Consider the following 22,674-nt stretch of genomic DNA (forward strand, 5'->3'; position numbering starts at 1 on the left):
CTGCAAAAAAAAAAAGGAGAGTCATACAAATTTCACACAGAAGCCTATTACTGCTCACTCCAACTCGCCTGTGGAAACAACTCAGAGGCCATGAAGGAAGGAAGGAAGGATAACAGCAGGAAGATTTAAAGAAGGAACTATTGGAAACTCAAGGCAGTAGAAACTTAAGATGTTTGGAACCCCACTGAACTTGAAGCATGGGAAGCCCCAACAAAAAAATTATAATTTGGCAGAATATTTGGACTATATGAGATGTATTTGTATAATTTGGAATATGCAATGTGATCCGATTGGATTGTTAAAATGGAAAACTTAATAAAAATTATTATTTAAAAAAAAGAATTCTGGAAGTGTGCTGCTCAAATATCAAACAGGAAATATTGTTCTGCAGAGATAGGTGGAGAAATTAGGAAATGAGGTGGGAGTAGACTCCCCCCCCCCACAACCCCTGCAGGAAAGTCCACAAAATTCCATTCAAGAGAAGAGGGGCAATTTTGTATTCAGGGTTTTTTGTTTTTGTTTTTTGGCGGATAGATGATTCCGCAGTAAACAGCAGATTTTCCTGGGGAAAACAGCAGGACAAAAAAACCACCCTCTCAGACTCATGATAATTGATTGGTACAAAGTCCCAGGATGAACGGAAGTGTGGCTGGCTCACAAAGACTTGACTCAAATAAACTCAAGCTATGGCTTTAGTGCCCTCCCCCTAGATTTCTCATGGGAGGATCTGTTGGAGTGCAGGATACTGTTAACAATCCATCTTATGCTTGGATTGTGCATAAGGTTACCCTGAACTGAACAGCAGCAGTGCCATAAATGTGCTATAGACCTTCTGTATTGGAACAGCAGACATCTCCAGTGACCTCCTTTCCAAGGAAACCAAACCTAAGGGACATGCTGGGAACCCTGAAATCTCTCAATCTCTAGCAATAGGGGAGCATGTAACAGAAGTCACCAAATCCTTATACAGTATATAGTGGGAGGGTGGGGTGGGTTTTTCCTCAGAAGGGTAGTAGGAGATGGGTGATTGACTCAATGGGTATGGTAAACCTGTTGACGACTGTTAACAACTGCAATTAGTCATACAGGAAAAAGCAGATGACCAAAAATAGCTTTAGCATGTGTACTGAGACAAGAATGCAATATGTCTATTCAGACCAGGTCTCTCCATAATTTTCTGTTTAGTAATAAGTTGTAATTCAGCAACTTCTCTTTCAAGTCTATTTCTGAAACATGGCTACCTACCTGAATCTAGAAATTTGATTTCGGATCATGAACTTGGAATTTATTATTGGATGTGAACTTGAGACCTTGGTCCAACACATTTATATTAGCAGTGAACTTTTTTTTTTTTTTGAACTTGGAAGTGAGAATACAGACTCATTGGACATATCACTTTAGATTGGCTCTTGAAGTCTGAACATAGGCTGGGTCTGGTGACTTAGCCATAGGCAACAAGTTCACAGAGGGTGGAATTAACAGCAGATTTAACAACAATTGGATTTGAATATTTATGTTTGGAATTTAAGAGCATCAAGTGGACCTTAGCTTTGGTTGATAACATTGACCTGAACTTGGGGGCAGGCTTGCTATTGAGTGAGATCTGCCTCACCTGTGATCATTGGAGGCAATAGACATTTAAAACCTGGAAATATTTAAAAGCAGAGGCATCCTGCAGACTTTCAGTGAGACTGAAGGAAAAGGACTGTTGAAACATCTCTACTATTAACTTGAACTTTCTGAAAAAGCAGTTTCTCTGACCTCCTTTTTATTATTTTCTTTATATTTTATGGTTTTAAGGATTTTCAGTTGTCTCTGACTTTGCAAGTCTGAAATTATATAGAGTGTATATTCCTTTGTATTAATACTCTGGGGAAGAAGCCTTGGTCAGATTTCTGCAAAGCTCTTCTTGGTGGCCTTGACAGTGACTGATAAAGATAAAAATAGTTCTGCTCTTGAGAGGCAGACTATTTGTTTTGAGAACTTAGGCATACCAAAGGAGAGCTTTGGGAATTTAGAAGAGAAGCAAGGGGGGAGTATTAATATTCTCTGTAACTGACTCAAGGGATTTGCGGAGGATCTAAAGGAGTGAGGGAAGGTGGAAATGGCAGCAACCCCCTCGAACCCCAACAGGGGCTACGTCTCAGAGCAGAAGGTCCTCCTCTCAAGAGGTAGAATCTAAATCTGAGATGGTGGAATTATGTGCAGAATTGAAAAGAGATTTAAGTAACAAAATAAAGGAAAGCTTGACTGCTCTGGCAGCAGAAATTAGTAAAAATGCTAAAATGCTTTTAGATTTAATGGGCCAAGTCAAAGAACTGACAAATAAAACTACTGCCCTAGAGTTATCGGTTAAAGGTATGGAAGAAAAAACAAAAAAATTGCAATCAGAGACTCGAGATTTGAAAAGAGATCAAGGACAATTAAGGGTAAATATGGATGGAACCAATGCATCTCGGGAAGCAGCCTAGGACACAATTGGGGTCCTGGAAATGAAACAGCGGGTGATCAGAAATAACCAGCAGGTTAAAGGTGTACAGGTCGGAGTTAAACATTACAAGTTAAAGGCCTTTGCAGATGACCTAGTATTGACTCTACAGGAGCCAGACACTAGTACGAAAAGGGTGTTGGAAATAATCCAACAATTTGGCCAGGTAGCCGGATTTAAACTGAACAAACAAAAAACTAAAGTATTAGAAAAAAACTTAACAGATACGGAGAAGGAGAAATTTCAGGAAGAGACAGGCTTGACAGTGGTTAAGAAGGTGAAATACCTGGGGGTTCATTTGACATCTAAAAATTTGAATCTGTATAAGGACAACTATGAAAAATGCTGGTCAGAAATTAAAAAAGATCTAGAAATATGGTCCAACTTAAAATTGTCAATGTTAGGCCGAATTGCAGTTATTAAGATGAATGTATTGCCTAGAATGTTATTTTTGTTTCAAGCTTTGCAGATCCTTGACAAGATGGACTGTTTCAAGAGGTGGCAAAAAGACATTGCGAGATTTGTCTGGCAGGGCAAAAAGCCCAGAATAAAATTTAAAATACTTACAGATGCTAAAGAAAGAGGGGGATTTGCCCTGCCGGACTTAAAACTTTATTATGAAGCAGCAGCGTTTTGCTGGCTGAAAGAGTGGATGCTCCTCGAGAACACAGATATCTTAGATTTGGAAGGTTTTAATAACACATTTGGTTGGCATGCATATCTATGGTATGATAAAATCAAAGTGCATAGGGCCTTTAAAAATCACATTGTTAGAAAAGCGTTGTTTAATGTTTGGATAAGATATAAAGACTTGTTAGAAAACAAAACCCCTAGATGGTTGTCACCCGAGGAGGCTAAGGCACTGAAGAAACTCAATATGGAGGTCGGATGGCCAAAGTATTGGGAAATTTTGGAACAGGATGGAGATAAACTGAAATTACAAAGTCATGAGAAATTGAAATCTAAAGTACAAGATTGGCTTCAATATTACCAAATAATGGAGGTTTATAAACAGGACAGGAAAATTGGCTTCCAGGTGGAAAAATCAAAATTAGAGACTGAACTGTTAGAACCCAATACTAAGAATCTGTCAAGAATGTATAATTTGCTGCTGAAATGGAATACACAAGATGAAACAGTTAAATCAGCTATGATTAAGTGGGCACAGGACATTGGCCATAACATTATGTTTGCTGACTGGGAATGGTTGTGGAACACCGGAATTAAATTCACGGCATGTAATGCCTTAAAGGAAAATATTATGAAAATGATTTATAGGTGGTACATGACCCCAGTCAAGCTAGCAAAAAATTACCATTTGCCTGATAATAAGTGTTGGAAATGTAAAGAAACTGAAGGTACTTTCTATCACCTTTGGTGGACATGCCCGAAGATTAAGGCTTTCTGGGAAATGATATATAATGAAATGAAAAAGGTACTTAAATGTACTTTCCCTAAGAAACCAGAGGCCTTTCTCTTGGGCATTGTCGGCCAATTGGTGTCAAAGAAAGATAGAACTTTCTTTATGTATGCTACAACAGCAGCAAGAATACTTATCGCAAAGTATTGGAAGACACAAGATCTACCCACCCTGGAAGAATGGCAGATGAAAGTGATGGACTACATGACATTGGCTGAGATGACTGGCAGAATCCGTGATCAGGGAAAGGAGACGGCGGAAGAAGAATGGAAGAAATTTAAAGTTTACCTTAAGGACTATTATAAACTTGATGAATGTTAGAAGGTCGAGGTTTTGAGAAAGAAAGGGTTACAGTGATATAAGATCAGATTGAAGGAAAGACTAAGAGGACAGAGGTTTGAAAGAAATATTTAGAAGTTGCTAAAAAACTTTGGACATGGGGATGCAGAAAGGGGAGGTATGGGGGGGTCTGAGAAACAAAGTTTATGAAAAAAAGGTTATGAAACTATACATGTTTGTATGTTTTTATATATGTTTGTATTGTCTTAAAAAATTTGTAAAACCAATAAAAAAATTTATAAAAAAAAGGAAATGAAACAGCGGGAAATGATTTTGAGACTCAGAGGCATCCCAGAGGAAGGTGAGCAGGATTTAAGAGAATATTTAATTACAGTGTTTGCTGAATGGCTGGAGACTGAGCAAGAAGTTATGGATGCTTCAATTGATAGGCTATTTCAAGTGAAATCCAAATTTGCAAAGACTAGGAAACTACCAGGAGATTACCTGGTGACATTCAATTCAAGATCCATTAAGGACAGAATAATACAAACCGATTATTCAAATAAATTACAAATTGAAGGAAAGAATATTATTATTCTGAAGGAGATTCCTGCATGCCTTCTGAGAAAATGTATGAATTACAAATTTCGAAAAGATGCTCTGAGAAACAATAAAATACCTTATAGATGGGAATTCCCAGAAGGAATTTCCTTCACCTATAAAAATAAGAAACACAGATTCATGAGTGTAGAGGAGGCCCAGAATTTTTGGAGGACATATAAAAAGGAGTTAGGAGAGACCAAACAGCTGACAGAACCAGAGGGAGTAGTAGGAGCTGAGGAAGAAGAGACACTTGACGATAGTATAGATAATCAAGAAGAAAGAAAAGGGAAAACAAGGCGTTAATAAATGACAAACAAAATGGCTGAGTTGAAGATATTAAATAGGAATATAAATAGATTAAATAGGAAAGGAATAAAGGAATAAAACTGAACATGTAATATTAAAACAAAATTTAGACATTGTTTGTCAGGGAGCTGCCATCAAGGGAGGGGAGAGAGGCAGGATCGTAACAGAGAGCCTCCCCCTTTGTTGAGCAGCTGCACCTCGTCAGAGTCTGGTGAATGTGAGCCTTCAGGAGAAATGGATGAAGAAGGGGGGGGGTGTTGCAAAGGCTCAATCAGGCTCAGATGAGCCACGACACCACTCCCAAGGAGTTTGAAATGCCGCTTCCGTCACAGAGTTTTTGCCTGGGAATTAAACGTAAGGAAAAGAGGCGGAGAGGGGTTTTTCCCGGGCTTTGGTGCTGGAGGGCAAACAGGAAGAAATCACTTCTGGAATCTGCTAGTGATGGGCAGACATGGATTTTGGACTTTTGCACTGTACATAGTTTGCACTCAATAAAACCTGTAAAAATGACAGGTCGGAGTCCTGGCTATTATCTTCATAAGCAACCACACACATTCCTTACAGCATTCTGGAGGTCTCTGAGGTTGCTTGCGAGGGAGAAGACAGCTCCGTGATAGATGAGGAAGCGAGGCACCAACTTGCAGCTTTGACTCAGAGGAATGCAAATCTGGAAAGGCACGTGAAGGAGCTCAGCATCAGGCTGGAGGTACGCAGAGCACAGGACCAGGAAGCCAGAAGCATTCTGGTGGGGAGAAAGGTGCCTTCCTTGGTGAGCAAGTTTAATGGGAACCCCTAGGAATATTTGGCTTTTAAGACTGAGACTAAGTATGCCCTGGATTTGCAGAGAAGAGAATTTGCCAATGATGCAGAGAGGGTTGCCTTTGTGGTCAGTCACTTAGAGGGGGGTGCTAGAGAATGGGTGAGACCCCTGATTGCCACCAACAATGATGCCCTCTGGGACTCGGTGAAGTTTTATGAGGCTCTTGATGCCATGTTTACCAGTGAAATCCAGGGGGATGTTACCCAACAGGAATTACTGACCCTGAGACAAGGTGGTTTGACTGTCCGCAGTTACTGGTCACAATTTGCGGTGTTTGTGCACAAACGGGGCTGGGACTTGAGCTCTGAACCCATGCAGGCTCTGTTTAGGGCAGGATTAAATTCAGACGTGAAGGATGAGCTTTCACGGCCAAGAGTATGGATGAATTAACTAAGACTACCTTAGCCATTGGTGTGCGTCAGAAAGCCCGTGTGCAGGAGAGAAGGGAGAACAAAGGGGAGCGTTTCCATGGCAACCGCATTACTGAGGTGCCAGCTGGAGTTTCTCAGGGATGGCCTCAACCAGAGCCTATGGAAATAGAAGCAGCCCGCGCGTGGTAAGATTCAAAGGCTGAGCAGCCAAGGGAAAGGACTAGAAAACAGCCAAGAAATGTTTCCTCTGCCAATGGCCAGGGCACTTTGCCAGGGTTTGCCCGCAGCGTCGAGGCTGGCAAGGGTTGGTGGGGGCCACCACACAGGAGGAGGGGGAAGAGCCAAAAGGAACAGGGAAATGGGAAAGCCTGGCTGATGGAAAACTGGGGCAGCAGCCAGGCAGGAGCAACATGGAAGAGCCCTGACCAGCCCCCCCCCAAAGCAGGCATAGTGGTCAGGGTGTTGCTGGAGCTCCCCAATGGCCACGCAGTGGAAGTACAAGCCTTGGTGGATTCGGGCGCTAGTGCCAACTTTTTCAGCAGGGACTTCGCTGTGCAGCACCAGCTGCACCTGCTGCCACTTGACTTCCCTCTGCAAGTTACCACGATTGATGGGAGGGATTTGCTGGGGGGGAGTCACGCACCAGACCCCTCCCATGAGAATGAGGGTCTCCACGCACTCTGAGACCATCGCCTTTCACGTGGCCACCTTAGCAGGGCCTGGCATTATTCTGGGGATGAGTTGGTTGGCTCTTCATGATCCAGTGGTGTCATGGCAACAGCGGTCCCTCACCTTCAAGTCAGCATACTGCATAAAGCACTGTCTCGGAGCAGGGGAATCACAGGAAAGGAGAGCCCAGGTGGCAACGGTATGTCTGGGAGAAAAGGGCAAGATCCCTCCGCAATATGTGGATTTTGAGGAAGTGTTCAGCAAGACGGAGGCTGACACGTTACTGCCTCATCGGCCGTACGACTGCCAAATAAATTTGGTCCTGGGGGCCAAGCTACTGGCGAGTAAGCTGTACTCAATGTCCGACCAAGAAATACAGGATTTGAAGGAGTTTATTGACAAAAACTTGAGAAGGGGTTTTATCAGAGAGTCCAAGGCGGTGGGAGGGAGTCCTGTGTTCTTTGTGGACAAGAAGGGGACGAGAGAGTGCCGTCTGGTGGTCGACTATTGGATCGTCAACAGCCTGACGGAACCCCTGGCCTTCCCCATGCCGAGAATCGACATTTTGGCGAGAGTCCGGAGGGGGGAATTTTTCACCAAGCTGGACCTCAGGGAGGCATACAATCTTATCAGAGTGCGAGAGGGGGACGAATGGAAGACAACCATGTTTACCCCCCCCTTGGGGCATTTGAATATCTCGTTATGCCTTTCGGATTACAAAGCCATGTTTCCAGGAGTTCATGCACCACGTGCTGGGACAGCTACTGTACAGTAACTGCATGTGTTTCTTGGATGATATCTTGATCTTTTCAGAGAACGAGGAGCAGCACGTGAAAGATGTACGCCAAGTGCTAAGAAAGCTAAGAGAGCATTGGTTGTGGGTGAAACTGGAGAAGTGCAAGTTTCATGCTTGAGAGGTCAAGTTCCTGGGCTGTCGGATAGAGGTCTGGCCATGGATCTGGAGAAGGTGAAGGCAGTGTTGGACTGGAAAAGTCCCAAGACAAAGAAGGATGTGCAGCGGTTCCTGGGCTTCAGCAATTTCTACAGAAAGTTTATCAATAACTTTGCCCACGTGACAGTGCCCATAACTGATTGCCTCAGTGGGAAGAAGTTTCTGTGGACTGAGGAGGCGCAAAGGGGATTTGAGAAACTAAAGAAGGTTTTTGCATCGGAGGGGCAGCTATTGCATGTGAACCCTGACAAGCTGTTGTGAGCGGAAACTGATGCCTAAGATCGGGCCATCAGAGCAGTCCTGTTGCAGCAAGATGCCGGGGGAGATTGGAGGCCATGTGTCTTTTTCTTCAGGAAACTGAACAAATTGGAGCAAAACTATAGTATCTATGACAAAGAATTGCTGGCTATTTTTGCAGCTTTTCAGCAGTGGAGGCACTTCCTGATTGGGGCGAAGCATCAGATACAGGTGTGCACAGATCACAAGAACCTGGAGTACTGGCAGACCGCGTGCGTGCTTTGCCAAAGACTCCGCTGGGTGGAGTTTTTTTGCCAGTTTTAACTTTAGGATCCAGTACATTCCGGGAGAGCAGAACGTGAGGGCAGATGCACTATCTCGCAAACCGGAGTACTGGGAGGAAGAGGGACTGCATGGGAGGGACTGTACAAAGTTGTGTCCGAAATGAGTGATGTAAATTACGTAATCCAAACAGGGGAAGAAGGGCGTAAGGTGGTTCATGTGAACATGTTAAAGCCTTATCTTAGACCAGAAGGCTGGACACTGTATGCAATACGTGAAGATCCAGACGAAGCCAATATAACTTGCTGGGAAGGGAGAGGGGAGCAATTGTGCAATCTACAAGAAATAAAGATAGCTCCTACATTAACCCTTAATCAGCAGGTGGAGGTTAAACAGATCCTACAAGATAATAAGGAAATTTTCAGTAATATTCCAGGTAGAGCTAAGGGAGTTGTACATCATATCGACACTGGGGGTGCCAAGCCCATTGGTGTAAACCCCTATAGGATAACTGGAGAATATGTGGGGAAAGTTAGCAATGAGGTAAGGGAGATGTTGAAGGCAGGGATCATAATCCCTTCGGAAAGCCCCTGGGCAGCACCCATAGTGTTGTTAGACAAACCTGATGGATCTATCAGATTTTGACTGGATTATAGGAAGCTGAACCATGTCACTAAAGCGGATGCATATCCAATGCCGCATTTAGATGATCTGATCGAAGCTATAGGCCAGTGTCATTACATCACCTGCCTAGACTTAACAAAGGGCTACTGTCAAGTAAAAATGGACCCTAGGGACCAGGAGAAAACTGCGTTCAGAAGTCCCTTAGGGTTGTTTGAGTTTAAAGTAATGCCCTTTGGCTTAAAGAATGCGCCAGCAACTTTTCAGCAATTGGTGGACAAAATCCTGAATGGATTAAGAGAGTTCACAGTTGTTTATTTAAACGATATTGCTGTGTACAGTCCAACTTGGGATAAACACAAAGAGCAATTAAGGATAGTGCTACGGCGAATTAGAGGCGGGCTTAACCATCAAAGCTAGCAAATGCCAGATAGGGGGCTCAACTATTCAATACCTGGGACACATGGTGGGAGGAGGAGTGATGAAACCTTTAGAGACAAAGGTAGAAGCCATTTCAAACTGGCCTACCCCTACCTCCAAGAAGAAAGTCAGAGCTTTCCTAAGACTAGCCGGTTATTATCGAAAATTTATTCCAAAATCTAGTGAGTTAGCAGTGCCTTTATCTGACCTTACTCGGAAGAAGGAGCCAGATAAGGTCAAATAGACAGCAGCGTGTCAGCAGGCCTTTGATGCCTTAAAAAGTGCCTTCACGTCAGGACCAGTCCTTGTTACGATCGTGAGTTCACCATCTTCACCGATGCATCCAATGCCGGGATCGGGGCCGTGCTGTGCCAAGAGGGAGAGAAGGACGACCTGCATCCCATCACCTTCATGAGCAAGAAATTACTTCCAAGGGAAAGACATTTTTCGACCATCGAGAAGGAATGCCTTGCCATCGTGTGGGCATTACAGAAACTGAAGCCGTACATCTGGGGCCGAACATTTATCTTATGTACTGACCATTCACCCTTGCTGTGGCTGAGAACAATGAAGAATAACAGTAAGTTGATGAGGTGGGCACAATTGAAAATGTGAAAGGGACCCTGAACACCGTTGCAGATGCCTTATCGAGAAGACCTGCGGTTGAAAGTTAACCAGTGCACAGTTATAATTTTTTTGTAGTTAGCTGAATACCTAAGATGTAACAGGTTTTTGTATAAATGTATAATTTACCAGAACAAAGTAATTGATGTACCAATGTTATGTGGGATGTGAAGGGTGTAATAACAGGTAAGTAATGGTTTATTTGCATTAGACATGTAATGCTTATTGATCAGGAGAATAACTAGGTTAAGTTATCCTTCCTGAGTCAATCTTCTTAAGGGGGGAGGTATGTGGTGTTTGCCTCCTAGGTGGGTCATAAGGAAAGGGTTAAATGAGTGTGATGTGACTGGCCAGAGAGAAAATGATAGGAGGAGTTAGAGTTAGGGTGGGAGTGTGTTAAAGTCAGTTGAGAGTTGGAAGTTGGAGAAGGAAGAGGGAGAACATAAGTCTGTGGGTTGGTCGAGTTGTGTGGTGAGAGAGTGAGAGGAACTGTTAGGTGGAGTCAGATAGATAGATAGTTGGGATAATCAGTTTGAAATTGTTAGGAACGAATAGGACAGTTGAGTAACTAATATTAAGAAACTGCCAAGAAAAAATAATTGAAACCATAAGCTTGTTCATGCCTAAAAAATAAACTTAGAATCATAGAATCATAGAGTTGGAAGAGACCACAAGGGCCATCGAGTCCAACCCCCTGCCAAGCAGGAAACACCATCAGAGCACTCCTGACATATGATTGTCAAGCCTCTGCTTAAAGACCTCCAAAGTAGGAGACTCCACCACACTCCTTGGCAGCAAATTCCACTGTCAAACAGCTCTTACTGTCAGGAAGTTCTTCCTAATATTTAGGTGGAATCTTCTTTCTTGTAGTTTGGATCCATTGCTCCGTGTCCGCTTCTCTGGAGCAGCAGAAAACAACCTTTCTCCCTCCTCTATGTGACATCCTTTTATATATTTGAACATGGCTATCATATCACCCCTTAACCTCCTCTTCTCCAAGCTAAACATGCCCAGCTCCCTTAGCCGTTCCTCATAAGGCATCGTTTCCAGGCCTTTGACCATTTTGGTTGCCCTCCTCTGGACACGTTCCAGTTTGTCAGTGTCCTTCTTGAACTGTGGTGCCCAGAACTGGACACAGTACTCCAGGTGAGGTCTGACCAGAGCAGAATACAGTGGCACTATTACTTCCCTTGATCTAGATGCTATACTCCTATTGATGCAGCCCAGAATTGCATTGGCTTTTTTAGCTGCCGCGTCACACTGTTTGCTCATGTCAAGTTTGTGGTCAACCAAGACTCCTAGATCCTTTTCACATGTACTGCTCTCAAGCCAGGTGTCAGGGGTTCAGGGGCAGAGGCACATGGGAGGCAGGAGAGGGAGGACGATTGGGCAGAGTCCGAGGACAGAGAGGAGGAGGAGGACTGTGGCCCAAGGGACTCCATGAGCTTTTCCAGCGAATCGGGGGATTCCCAGGAGGGGGCGCCTGTAGCCAGGGCAAGAGGAGCCCCAGGGGGGACTCATCAGGGGGAAAGAGCCAGCAGGGAATCCCGAAGCAGCAGCTGGAGATCAGGGCTGGCTTCCCCTCCAGAGCGTAGCGAAGGAGGGGGGAGTTCCAGCGTATCAGGGGAAGCAGCTCCGTCAGCTGGAACGGAGGAGAGGTCAGAACAAGCTATCCTCCCGGAAGGGGAGGGGAGCAGTGAGAGGAGTGACGTAACGATCAGGAGAAAGGTTGGAAGCTGGGCGCGCGCGCCAAGTTCAAATGTGCAAGCGTGCGGGGAAACGGAGAGCCCGGGGGAGGAGCCAGGTCCCAAAGCCCGCAGGAGGGAGGGAGAGCCATCGAGAGATTCAGCGTCAGAGGAATCCAGGAGGGGCGGAACTCCGGCGGGCAGAAAGACCCTGCGGAAAAGGGAAGACAGGAGGAGGTGGAGCAAAGCAAGCATCTTAAACTGGTGCAGGGGGGGGACTGACTCAGAGGGGACTTCAGCGGTCTAAGCATAACAGACGTGGGGCTGCACGCCTCGGCTGTGGGACGGAAAATGAACTGCAATAAACATTTCTGTATATAAAGTGAAACTGGCGTTGGTCCTTTGTGAGCTGGTACCTGAGGCAGCCCTGACACCAGGTGTCACCCATCTTGTATTTGTGCCTCTCATTTTTTTTGCCCAAGTGCAATACTTTACATTTCTACCTGTTAAAATTCATCTTGTTTGTTTTTGCCCAGTTCTCTAATCTGTCAAGGTTGTTTTGAAGTGTGATCCTGTCCTCTGAGGTGTTAGCCACCCCTCCCAGTTTGGTGTCATCTGCAAATTTGATCAGGATGCCCTTGAGTCCATCATCCAAGTCGTTGATAAAGATGTTGAATAAGACTGGGCCCAAGACAGAACCCTGTGGCACCCCACTAGTCACTCTTCTCCAGGATGAAGAGGAACCATTGATGAGCACCCTTTGGGTTCGGTCAGTCAGCCAGTTACAAATCCACTGAGTGGTAGCATAGTCAAGACCGCATTTTACCAGCTTCTTTACAAGAATATCATGGGGCACCTTGTCAAATGCCTTGCTGAAATCAAGGTAGGCTACATCCACTGTGTTCCCTTCATCTACCAGGCTTGTAATTCTGTCAAAAAACGAGATCAGGTTAGTCTGACATGACTTATTTTTCAGAAATCCATGCTGACTATTGGTGATCACAGCATTCCTTTCTGGGTGCTCACAGACTGTTTGCTTAATGATCTGCTCCAGAATCTTCCCTGGTATTGATGTCAGACTGACTGGGCGGTAATTATTCGGGTCCTCTCTTTCCCCCTTTTTGAAAATAGGGGCAACATTTGCCCTCCTCCAGTCTGCCGGGACTTCGCCTGTTCTCCTTGATTATTTGTTAATGTTAACAACTGTCTGGACTCCGTGTGTACCAGTGAGAAATGGGTTGGTGGCAGCGAAGAAAGCAATTACAGTGTTGGCACAGGGTCAATAGACCGTCAAACGTCCGGGGACCCTGTGTGATCGTCACAACGGGATTTGGATAATCCCATTTTATGGATTTGATATTGCTTTTATGTATATTTTTCTTTGTTTGCGATTGTTGTTGTGTTTTTTGTTGAAAATTTATTATAAAAAAGAGACTTTGAAAAAGACAAAAAAATTAATAGGTATATAGTTTTAATTCTATCAATGTTTAATTGCATTTTAATGAGTTTTTTGCTATGTTTTTAGTAGTTGTTTTTATCTGTAAACCACCTTGATCCCATCAGAGGAAAAGTCAGAGTATAACTATATTAAGAATAATAGCCACCCAGTGAGACTCTTGGTGGAAGGGGGGGTTTCCTGGCAGTGGATGGACTTCACTGATGCTTTTTGTACACTAAAGTAAGCCCAAGAAAGGGTCATTAAGCATAGAGCAGTCACTAAGAAAAAGCAGCCTGGCATTTGTGATAATAACTGCTTCTAGAGCACAAAAGGCATCACTACACGGGTGAAGGATGAAATGGAGACCAGAAGCTGTTTATGAAACAAGGGCCCACATTGTCAAGGCAGGGATGAAAGGTGGGGTTGCCAGGCAGTGATTTTCTCTGAGCTCAAGAAAAACAGAAGATAGAGCTACCAAGCACGTTTGGGAAGGAAATGAGAAACGGTGTGCATGGATTTATCTTATTCATCCCTAGAGACAAACAAATCCATCTAAGTCTTGAGGTTAAAAGGAGTCAGAGTTTATGAACCATATGGCTGTATTCTTTAGGCAAGGATTGGGGAATTGTTATATTTCAAAAAGTGAAAATCTGGACACAAAAGTTATTGAGCTTTGGGGGGGGGTTCTTTCAAAGTACAGTGGTGCCTCACAAGACGAAATTAATTCGTTCCGCGAGTTTTGCCGTCTTGCGAAGCACGGTGTCGGGAAAGTTTTGGAAAAGCTTCAAAATCACCAAAGTCTTTATAAACCTCAAAAAAGGCCACCACACCGCGTTCTATGAGTTGCTCCTCGAAGTCAAGTCGCAACTGTATTAACGGTGTTAAGAAAAAGGAAACAAACTTGCAAGACGTTTCTGTCTTGCGAAGCAAGCCCATAGCGAAAATCGTCTTGCGAAGCAGCTCAAAAAACAAAAAACCCTTTCGTCTAGCGAGTTTTTTGTCTTGCGAGGCATTCGTCTTGCGAGGTACCACTGTATAGCATGCTGTGAACTTTGGGTCGCAATTCCATAACCTCTCCCACGCTGCCAATTTTATGTTATAACCAAAATCGCTTGCCCAGTGTATCATCACTGATTTGACCTACTTGTCTTTCGTATACCATTCTAATAACAATTTATACATTTTCGAAAGTAATTTAGCCTTATATTCTAACAGCTCTTTTTCAAATTTAGAAATTTAGAAACCTGGGTGGGTGAACAGTGTGGAGTTGGTCTCACCCAGTTGTGCCCACCTGGGTTCCTGTTCTCCAGGAATTCTCAAAGATGACTGCCAGTGGTTCTGAGATCACATCTGCCAGTTCTTTTAATACTCTTGGATGCAGTTCATCTGGCCCTGGAGACTTGAATACATCTAAACTAGCCAAGTATTCTTGTACTATCTCCTTAGTTATTCTGGGCTGTGTTTCCTCTGCTGAATCATTTGCTCCAAATTCTTCAGGTCGGGCATTGTTTTCTTTATCGGAGAAGACTGAGGCAAAGAAGGCATTGAGGAGTTCAGCCCTTTCTGTGTCCCCTGTTTGCATTTCACCATCTTCTCCTCTGAGTGACCCCACTGTTTCTTTGTTCTTCCTTTTGCTACGAACATACCCATAAAAGCCTTTTTTGTTGCTTTTAACCTCTCTAGCAAGCCTGAGTTTATTCTGTGCTTTAGCTTTTCTGACTTTGTGTCTACACGTGCTGGCTATTTGTTTGAATTCCTCTTTGGTGGTTTCCCCCCTTTTCCATTTTTTGTACACATCCTTTTTTAATCTTAACTCAGTTAAAAGTTCTTTAGATAGCCACCCTGGCTTCTTTAGGCACCTTCCATGTTTCCGTCTCATTGGTATTGCCTGACGTTGTGCTTTTACTAGCTCCCTCTTAACAAACTCCCAGCCATCGTGAACTCCCTTTCCTTTTAGTATTACTGTCCATGGGATCTCACCCAGCACTTCCCTAAGTTTTATGAAGTCGGCTTTCTTAAAGTCAAGAAATTGAGTCCTAGTATGCTTGGCTGCTCCTTTCCGCTGTATAGTAAAGTTCAGAAGAGCATGATCACTCGCGCCTAATGATCCTTCCACTTCTACCCCACTAACCAGGTCATCAACATTGGTTAGGACCAGATCTAAAATGGCTGTTCCTCTTGTTGCTTCTCCCACTTTCTGGACAATGAAGTTGTCTGCAAGGCCAGTGAGGAATCTGTTTGACCTTATGCTCTTGGCTGAGTTTGACATCCAACAAATATCTGGGTAATTGAAGTCCCCCATTACTACTATCTCCCTTCCTTTTGCATGCTTGGCCATCTGTTCCAGGAAGGCATCATCTATGTCCTCCGTTTGGCTTGGGGATCTATAGTAAACTCCCACAATGAGGTCACTGTTATTCTTCTCTCCCTTAATTTTGACCCAAATCTTCTCACTTTGGCTTTGAGATTCTAAATCTTGGATCTCTTCACAGGTATACACATCCCTGACATATAACACCACTCCTCCTCCTTTCTTGTCTGGTCTGTTTCTCTGAAATAGATTGTATCCCTCCATTATTACATTCCAATCGTGGGACTTATCCCACCAGGTTTCAGTGATGCCTATTATGTCATATTTAGTTTGCTGTACCAAGAGCGCAAGCTCATCTTGTTTATTTCCCATGCTTTGCGCATTAGTGTACAGACATTGAAGTCCATTAATCATTCCCCCGTGTCTCTTATTTAAGGATTTTTTCCTCCCACCACTAGGTCCGCGTGCTGTTTGCTCCATTTGGTCTATGACCTTTGGATGATCATCTTCATTAATTGATAGACTCCTACCTTCAGGAGCACTGTCTCCCTCCCCCACATTAGTCAGTTTAAAGCCCTCCTGATGAGGTTTCTGAGATTTTTGGCAAAAACATTTCTCCCAACCGTTGTGAGGTGCAGCCCATCGCTTGCCAGAAGTCCATCTTCAAGAAACTGCAGTCCGTGATCTAAGAATCCAAACCGTTCCTGTTTACACCATTTCCGAAGCCAGCTGTTCACTTCCACTATTTTTCCCTCTCTCCCTGGGCCACGTCGTTCAACTGGGAGGACAGATGAGATGACAATTTGTGCATTTAATTGCTTCAGTTTCCTGCCCAGAGCCTCGTAGTCTCTTTTGATCTTCTGGAGGCTATTGCTTGCAGTGTCATTGGTTCCCACATGAACCAAGAGGAAGGGGTTTTTGTCAGTGGGTTTTATGATTCCTTGCAGTCGTTCAGTTACATCTTGGATCTTAGCCCCAGGGAGACAGCACACTTCCCGAGACATCTTGTCAGGCCCACAGATCACTGCTTCTGTTCCCCTCAGTAGGGAATCCCCTATCACCACTACACGCCTCCTCTTAGGTTTGGTCGGGGTTCTTCCGTGAGCTGTCCGTTCCAAGGTCGCCTGCACATTCCCTGAGGACTGACTTTGCTGCTCGTCTTCATATACCTGATCGACTGTAATGAGGGAGAGATCCTCAAATGGAGTCTGCTCTTCATCTTCCATGCTGGGGGGGGGGACCTCAAAGCGATTGTGTATTTCTAAACAATCAGAGCGAACCCTGGGCCTCCTACTTCTTTGAGTCACGTTTCTCCATATATCTGGCTCCTGTGTTGGTGAACTAGCCTTCTTCTCAGGGGAGTCCCCTGTCTCCTCCTTGGTGGAGACGGTGTTCTCTGTTGCTTCCAAGAAGAGCTCCAGTTCTCTAATTCTTTGGAGTGTAGCTACACGTTCCTCCAGTTGCTGGACTTTGTCTTCTAAGAGGGCAATCAACATACAATTGCTGCAGCAGCAGCAGCAGCAGCAGCAGCAGCAGCAGAAGAAGAAGAAGAAGAAGAAGAAGAAGAAGAAGAAGAAGAAGAAGAGGAGTTTGGATTTGATATCCCGCTTTATCACTACCCAAAGGAGTCTCAAAGCGGCTAACATTCTCCTTTCCCTTCCTCCCCCACAACAAACACTCTGCGACGTGAGTGAGGCTGAGAGACTTCAGAGAAGTGTGACTAGCCCAAGGTCACCCAGCAGCTGCATGTGGAGGAGCGGAGACACGAACCCGGTTCCCCAGATTACGAGTCTACCGTTCTTAACCACTACACCACACTGGCTCTCCTGCAACCTTTGGCAAGAGGGCAAACATTGCGCAGGAACCACAGGCGACTGCAGCTGTTCCCTCACCCTCCATCTTGAAAACGTGTCGTTGGGGGTGGCTACAGTGGTCCTTCATCTTAAAAAGCGTGAAGATAGGATAAATAACCCCCCCAAAAAACCTAGGTCTCCCCCAACAAACGTTTGAGACTAGCTCCCCTAAATCTAAAAGATGGATCAAACTGCGCACGCCGCTGCCCTGCAAGCTCTGATAAGCTAATCACCTGACTCAACAGAAACCCTGCCCCCTCTGACCTTTGCACAGGGAGAGCAGCTAATCAGCCACAAAGAAACACACACACAAGAAAACCCTTTTGCTCCTCCTTCAGCTGCTGCCCTTTATTTAACTTAAAACCTGCTACTTCTCCAAATTTAGAAATCTGTTCCAGAACCCTTGGTATACTAACCAGAGGGTCTTCCACAGTTACCACCACATCATCTGTGAATGCCTTCAGTTTACAGTGGACCTCGGGTTACAGACGCTTCAGGTTACATATGCTTTAGGTTACAGACTCCTCTAACCCAGAAATAGTACCTTGGGTTAAGAACGTTGCTTCAGGATGAGAACAGAAATCGTGCAGCGACGGCGCAACAGTAGCAGGATGTCCCATTAGCTAAAGTGGTGCTTCAGATTAAAAACAGTTTCAGGTTAAGAACGGACCTCCAGAACGAATTAAGTTCTTAACCCAAGGCACCACTGTATATGCTTTATAACCCACTGTTATCCCTTTGATTTCTTCATCAGATCTAAGTCTTCTGGCCAATAATGGTAACAGGAGACATCCCTGTCTTATACACTGGAATTATACACTGCAAACGGAAAGGCTGCCTTTTGCCATTCGGGCTTCTGGTCTGAGGGATTCATTTCACTGCAGCTGAGCACACACTCCCTATTGAAATAGGAGGCTCACACAGACACCAGTGTCCCCCACATTCCATGTTTCAAAGGAGGCATTCATTGGCGATGCTAAGTCACCTTTTTTTGTCCTCAGGTCTGCAAATATTGGTCTTTGCATTCCACAGACTGCATTTCAAGTCTCTGAATGGAAACCCATTTATTTTATTTTAAATCAATGGAAAGCCTTGCTTAAGCAATCCCCATTCAATGCACACACAAAATTACATTTACAAAATATAGGTAGAAGAGTGGGGGAGGGGGGAGCCAAACAAAGATGAACAATAAAAATGAGGTTGTTATACCGTAATTCTCCCTACTCCTTTTTTTAAAACCCTCATAAAATACAGTTCCCTCCCCCCTCCAGGAATTCAGATTTTAGAGTGAATCTAAGATTCTGTTACAAGAGACAAATCACATCTATGGTCTCATAGTGGTGTTAACGAACTTCAGCCTTAGCAGATTTTTATTTATTTATTTATTTAGTCATTAATTTTTGCAGGAGAAATGGAAACATGTTCCTCTTTGCTGTGCAGTCCAGCCACACCTCTTCCTCTTAAACACCTACTCCCCAAAGTCCCCTCTTTAGCATAGTTTACCCAAGAGAGGTTACCAGATCAGAGGAAGTAGGCTAATTCTCGCATTGGGGGTGTTCTACCTGAACCATGAGATTAAAAGGAGAGCTCTGCATTTAATGATTAACAGAGAAGGTGACAGGCACTCCAATTTTCCACTAAGGAAATCCAGATTCTGTGACCTACATAAATTGCACAAATGGAGCAATATGCATAATTTGATATTTTTATTATGTACAGGAGGGTATGTAATGCTCCAAAACCCTATTTTATGACCACTGGAAACTTACTCACAGAAGGAGCCATAGCTCCGTAGCAGAACATACAGTATACTTTGCACCAAGAAGGTTCCAATGTCAGTCCCTGATATCTCCAGTGAGAGGTGTCTGTAGTAAATAAAGTCGGAAGAGACTGAGTAGTGTGTGCAATACACAGCTAGATGGGCAAATGATTGGATCAAGTAGAAGGTATCTCCCAGTCCTCCTGGATTTCACATCCTGTTTGGCTTTTGTGATTCACCAGTTGTCCTGCATACACTTCAAAGTATTATCTTTGCAGACCCTCCAAGTGTCCCTATTTTCCAGGGACGTCCCTAATTTAGAGAAGCTGTCCCAGTTTCTGAATTGATCCCAGACTGTCCCACTTTTCCTTGGGACATCCCTATTTTCATGGGAGAAATGTTGGAGGGTATGGCGTTATACAACCTCTGAGCTGTCTGAAGGCAATCATGTATAGGGGATGGTTTTTTAATTTTTTATGTTTTTATATCTGTTGGAAGCAGCCCAGAGTTGCTGGAGCAACCCAGCAAGATGTGTGGGGTATAAATAGTAAAATTACCATTATGGAATGAGATGTCCCTATTTTCATGGGACATGGAGGGTATGTCTTTGTGGTCAAGGCTTAAGGACTTAAAAGTTGGTGCTGATTTTTAAAATGTAGGCTGAGATGCACAGGAAGCTGATATTTCCACTAAATATAACATTTTGCATCTTCTTGCTTCATTTGTGTACAGTCATGGAACACACATTGCACCCTGATCAAAGCTTCGAATTCTCGCATTTGTTAGAACAGACCTTGACTGCATCCACACATCCCCTTCTGGGGATAGTAAATAGCTTGCTAATGAAGAAGATCAGAAGATCTATCATTAGAAATGAGCTACAACAGGAACCCTCCATCTCGGGACAAGCCAATTAGAGAGTCACACAGCATGCCTTGCTTCTGTTCTAATGAACTGTGATTGCATTTGTTTTCAGCAACATCTGTGCTCATTAAGAGTTATTGAGTATTTGATTACTAATAACAGAAATGAACAGAAAAGCCAGCCTCTGTTTAGGGAAAGAGGGAACTAAAAGGTAGTCTTGGTGTTTTCTTCTTCAACAATATGAAGGCTTAATGCCTGAGAACATTGGAGTTCAATTTAACTGTGGATGACTTGATCTTTTTAAAAACATAAAAAATCTGTAGTGGCCCTGGCAGTGATGGCTTCTGAAAATATTAGAAAGGACAAAGACTTGCACATTTGTGGAGAAAGGGGTTGATCAGGCAATTAAGAGAAAGAGAATGCAGAAGGCTCATGGCTGAATAGGATTCATCACTTTAGGAGCTGAAGCTTAATTTTTGCAAATTTCTTCAGTGAGGGGTCTTCAAAATATGTTTTTGGGTGTGAGGGATTCAAATTTGCTTTTTTTTTTTTTACTGAACAACATTGAGCTTGGTAAATCTATGTTTGATTAAAAAGCACATAAACTGCTCTCAGAAAACCAAATAATTTTAATTTTAATTTTCCCTTCTGAAAATATCAGGTGATGTTACAAAAAATAGTTTCTCTGCATACAATATTACCTGGTACTTATAAAACAACATTAGAAAGTAACAACATCAGTTAATAAGAAATTTAAACAACGTTTCATCAAGCCTTGCTTTGATTTGTTTTTGGACATCAGCCTCCAACCTGCTTCCTGGCCTCTGATGTAGTCCTCATGTTTCTCATGTGTAGACACACTGGCTGCTGCTTCTGTGACTTGTTTCACATACCTCTCCATAGACTGAGCATGACAGGGCCACTGGGGAACTTGCATGGGCTCACCAATGAACTACTTCAATTCCACTGCAGTAAGTTTACATGTCAAAGGAGATTCATATACCCCATCAGACCAGTCTATCAGCTCCAACAGGGACAAAGCACTGGGGGTGATGGAAGGTGTCTTCCTCAGATGTAGAGAAAGATCTCCCAGTCTGTCATCATCTCCACTCCTCAAGTCAACAACCTTTTGGATGCCAGCTCTCCTCACTGTCGTCTGAGCACAAGAGTGTCTGGATTATCATTTCACTGAATGCAGCGCTGAGTGCTGAATGGTTGGCAAAACAGCATCCGCCACAGCCTTCTTTTGCAATATAACTTCCCACAGCTGAAACAAGATATGGTGTGGGCCTTCCACCCGAGTCTTTTGCTTTGATGTTGAACCAACAGGGGTAGTACATGCAAACAATGTATTCCACTATCAGTCTTAAGTTGTTTAGCTGTTTGCTATCATTCACCACCTTGAATGCCTCACTGGGCCAATTTCAAATCCATAGGAAGTTTCCTGTCCTTACAGCCTGTGTGATCTGATACCCATATGCTTGATCAGTAGACAGATCCTTTATGGCATTGCCACTCAGTGAAGCAAGAGGCTCTCCAATTAAGAGTTTGGTGAATTATCAGTTTCAAGATCTGTAGCTGCATCTAGCATCTTGCCAATGTTACCTGTTGGTGGGGAGGGCACAAAGTAACCAGATCGGCTTATGACCAAGCCCAACCTCTACTGAACGTATGGCTCCACCCAGAGTTAACATTTGTAGAATCACCTCCAATGACCTGTAGGCAATTATCAATGCCCTTATTCATGAAATCTACAAGATTATTTGCAATAGCGTCAGCTGGTTTTTCTCTCTTTGAGCCTTTCTCTAGAGTTAAGAGGTCCACCTGGCTCACTGCACACAGAATAATGCTGTTCTGATATTATGCATGGTCGTCAAAGAAGAAGCCATCAACTTCACCATTCTGGCAAAGATCATTAAAGTCCTGATCCAGGGGTTTAATAACCTTTTCTTCAGTTACAAGTCTCTTGCCTTCTTCAGTGATCAAGCCAGCATCCATAAAGAGAGCTGTGGCAATGTGTCAGGCTGCCAGGCAAGGCTACCCCCTCTCTGTAGATAACAGCACAAAGCAAAAGCAATCTTTTGGCAGCAACAGAGAGGTTTATTAAACACAGCACAAACATTCAACGTCCATTCTCATCGTGCAGGTGCTCCCAACTGAGCTCCTCCTACTTCCCGCTAGTTACTTCCGCCTTCCCATCTCCTCACCACATGATCCCTCCACCACTGAGCCTTCTGAGAGGCTGCCCTATCCAGACGCCTGGCTCTAGGGCTCATGGGCTGCACACTTTCTAGTGAGGGAGATTCAACCAGCTCTCTCTCTTCCCATTCCTCTCCCCTTGGTTGCTCTTCTCCCAGCTCAGTCCAACTGTCAGTTCCCAAACTGTGTCCTTCTGCGAACCATTGCTCTAGGTCAATGATATCCTCCTGCTCCAGAGGAGCTTCAGGATCAGGGTCTTGTGCGAAGGGAGAGGGGGGCTCCTACCATTCTTCCTCAGAGCAATACCCTTCAGTCTGATTCCTGACATAGCAGCTATAGCACACAGGCCAATACCACATCTGGTGCTCTGCACAGCAACATTATGTATTTCTATTGTGGTTGTCATTTTCTTAGAAGTAGAATGCATTCTTGGTTTCCTAATGCCAGTTCATAATTCCATCATTTCCATCTTG

The 22,674-nt window shown here is 44.0% G+C and overlaps 1 protein-coding gene across 1 annotated transcript in view; it reads right to left on the reverse strand.

Moving 5' to 3' along the window:
* Positions 1-14,488: 14,488 nt before the first annotated feature.
* Positions 14,489-22,674, reverse strand: part of LOC309539254 (uncharacterized protein) — a gene marked incomplete at its 3' end in the record, with an annotated part of 159,514 nt that continues 151,328 nt past the window's right edge. Inside the window, exon 2 of the mRNA XM_082235227.1 lies at positions 14,489-15,859. Coding sequence (XP_082091353.1) covers positions 14,489-15,790 — 1,302 coding nt within the window. The 5' untranslated portion in view covers positions 15,791-15,859. The remainder of the gene's footprint in view (positions 15,860-22,674) is intronic.

This window comes from Podarcis vaucheri (assembly GCF_965113315.1).
Source record: "Podarcis vaucheri genome assembly, chromosome: 8".
NCBI lineage: Eukaryota > Metazoa > Chordata > Lepidosauria > Squamata > Lacertidae > Podarcis > Podarcis vaucheri.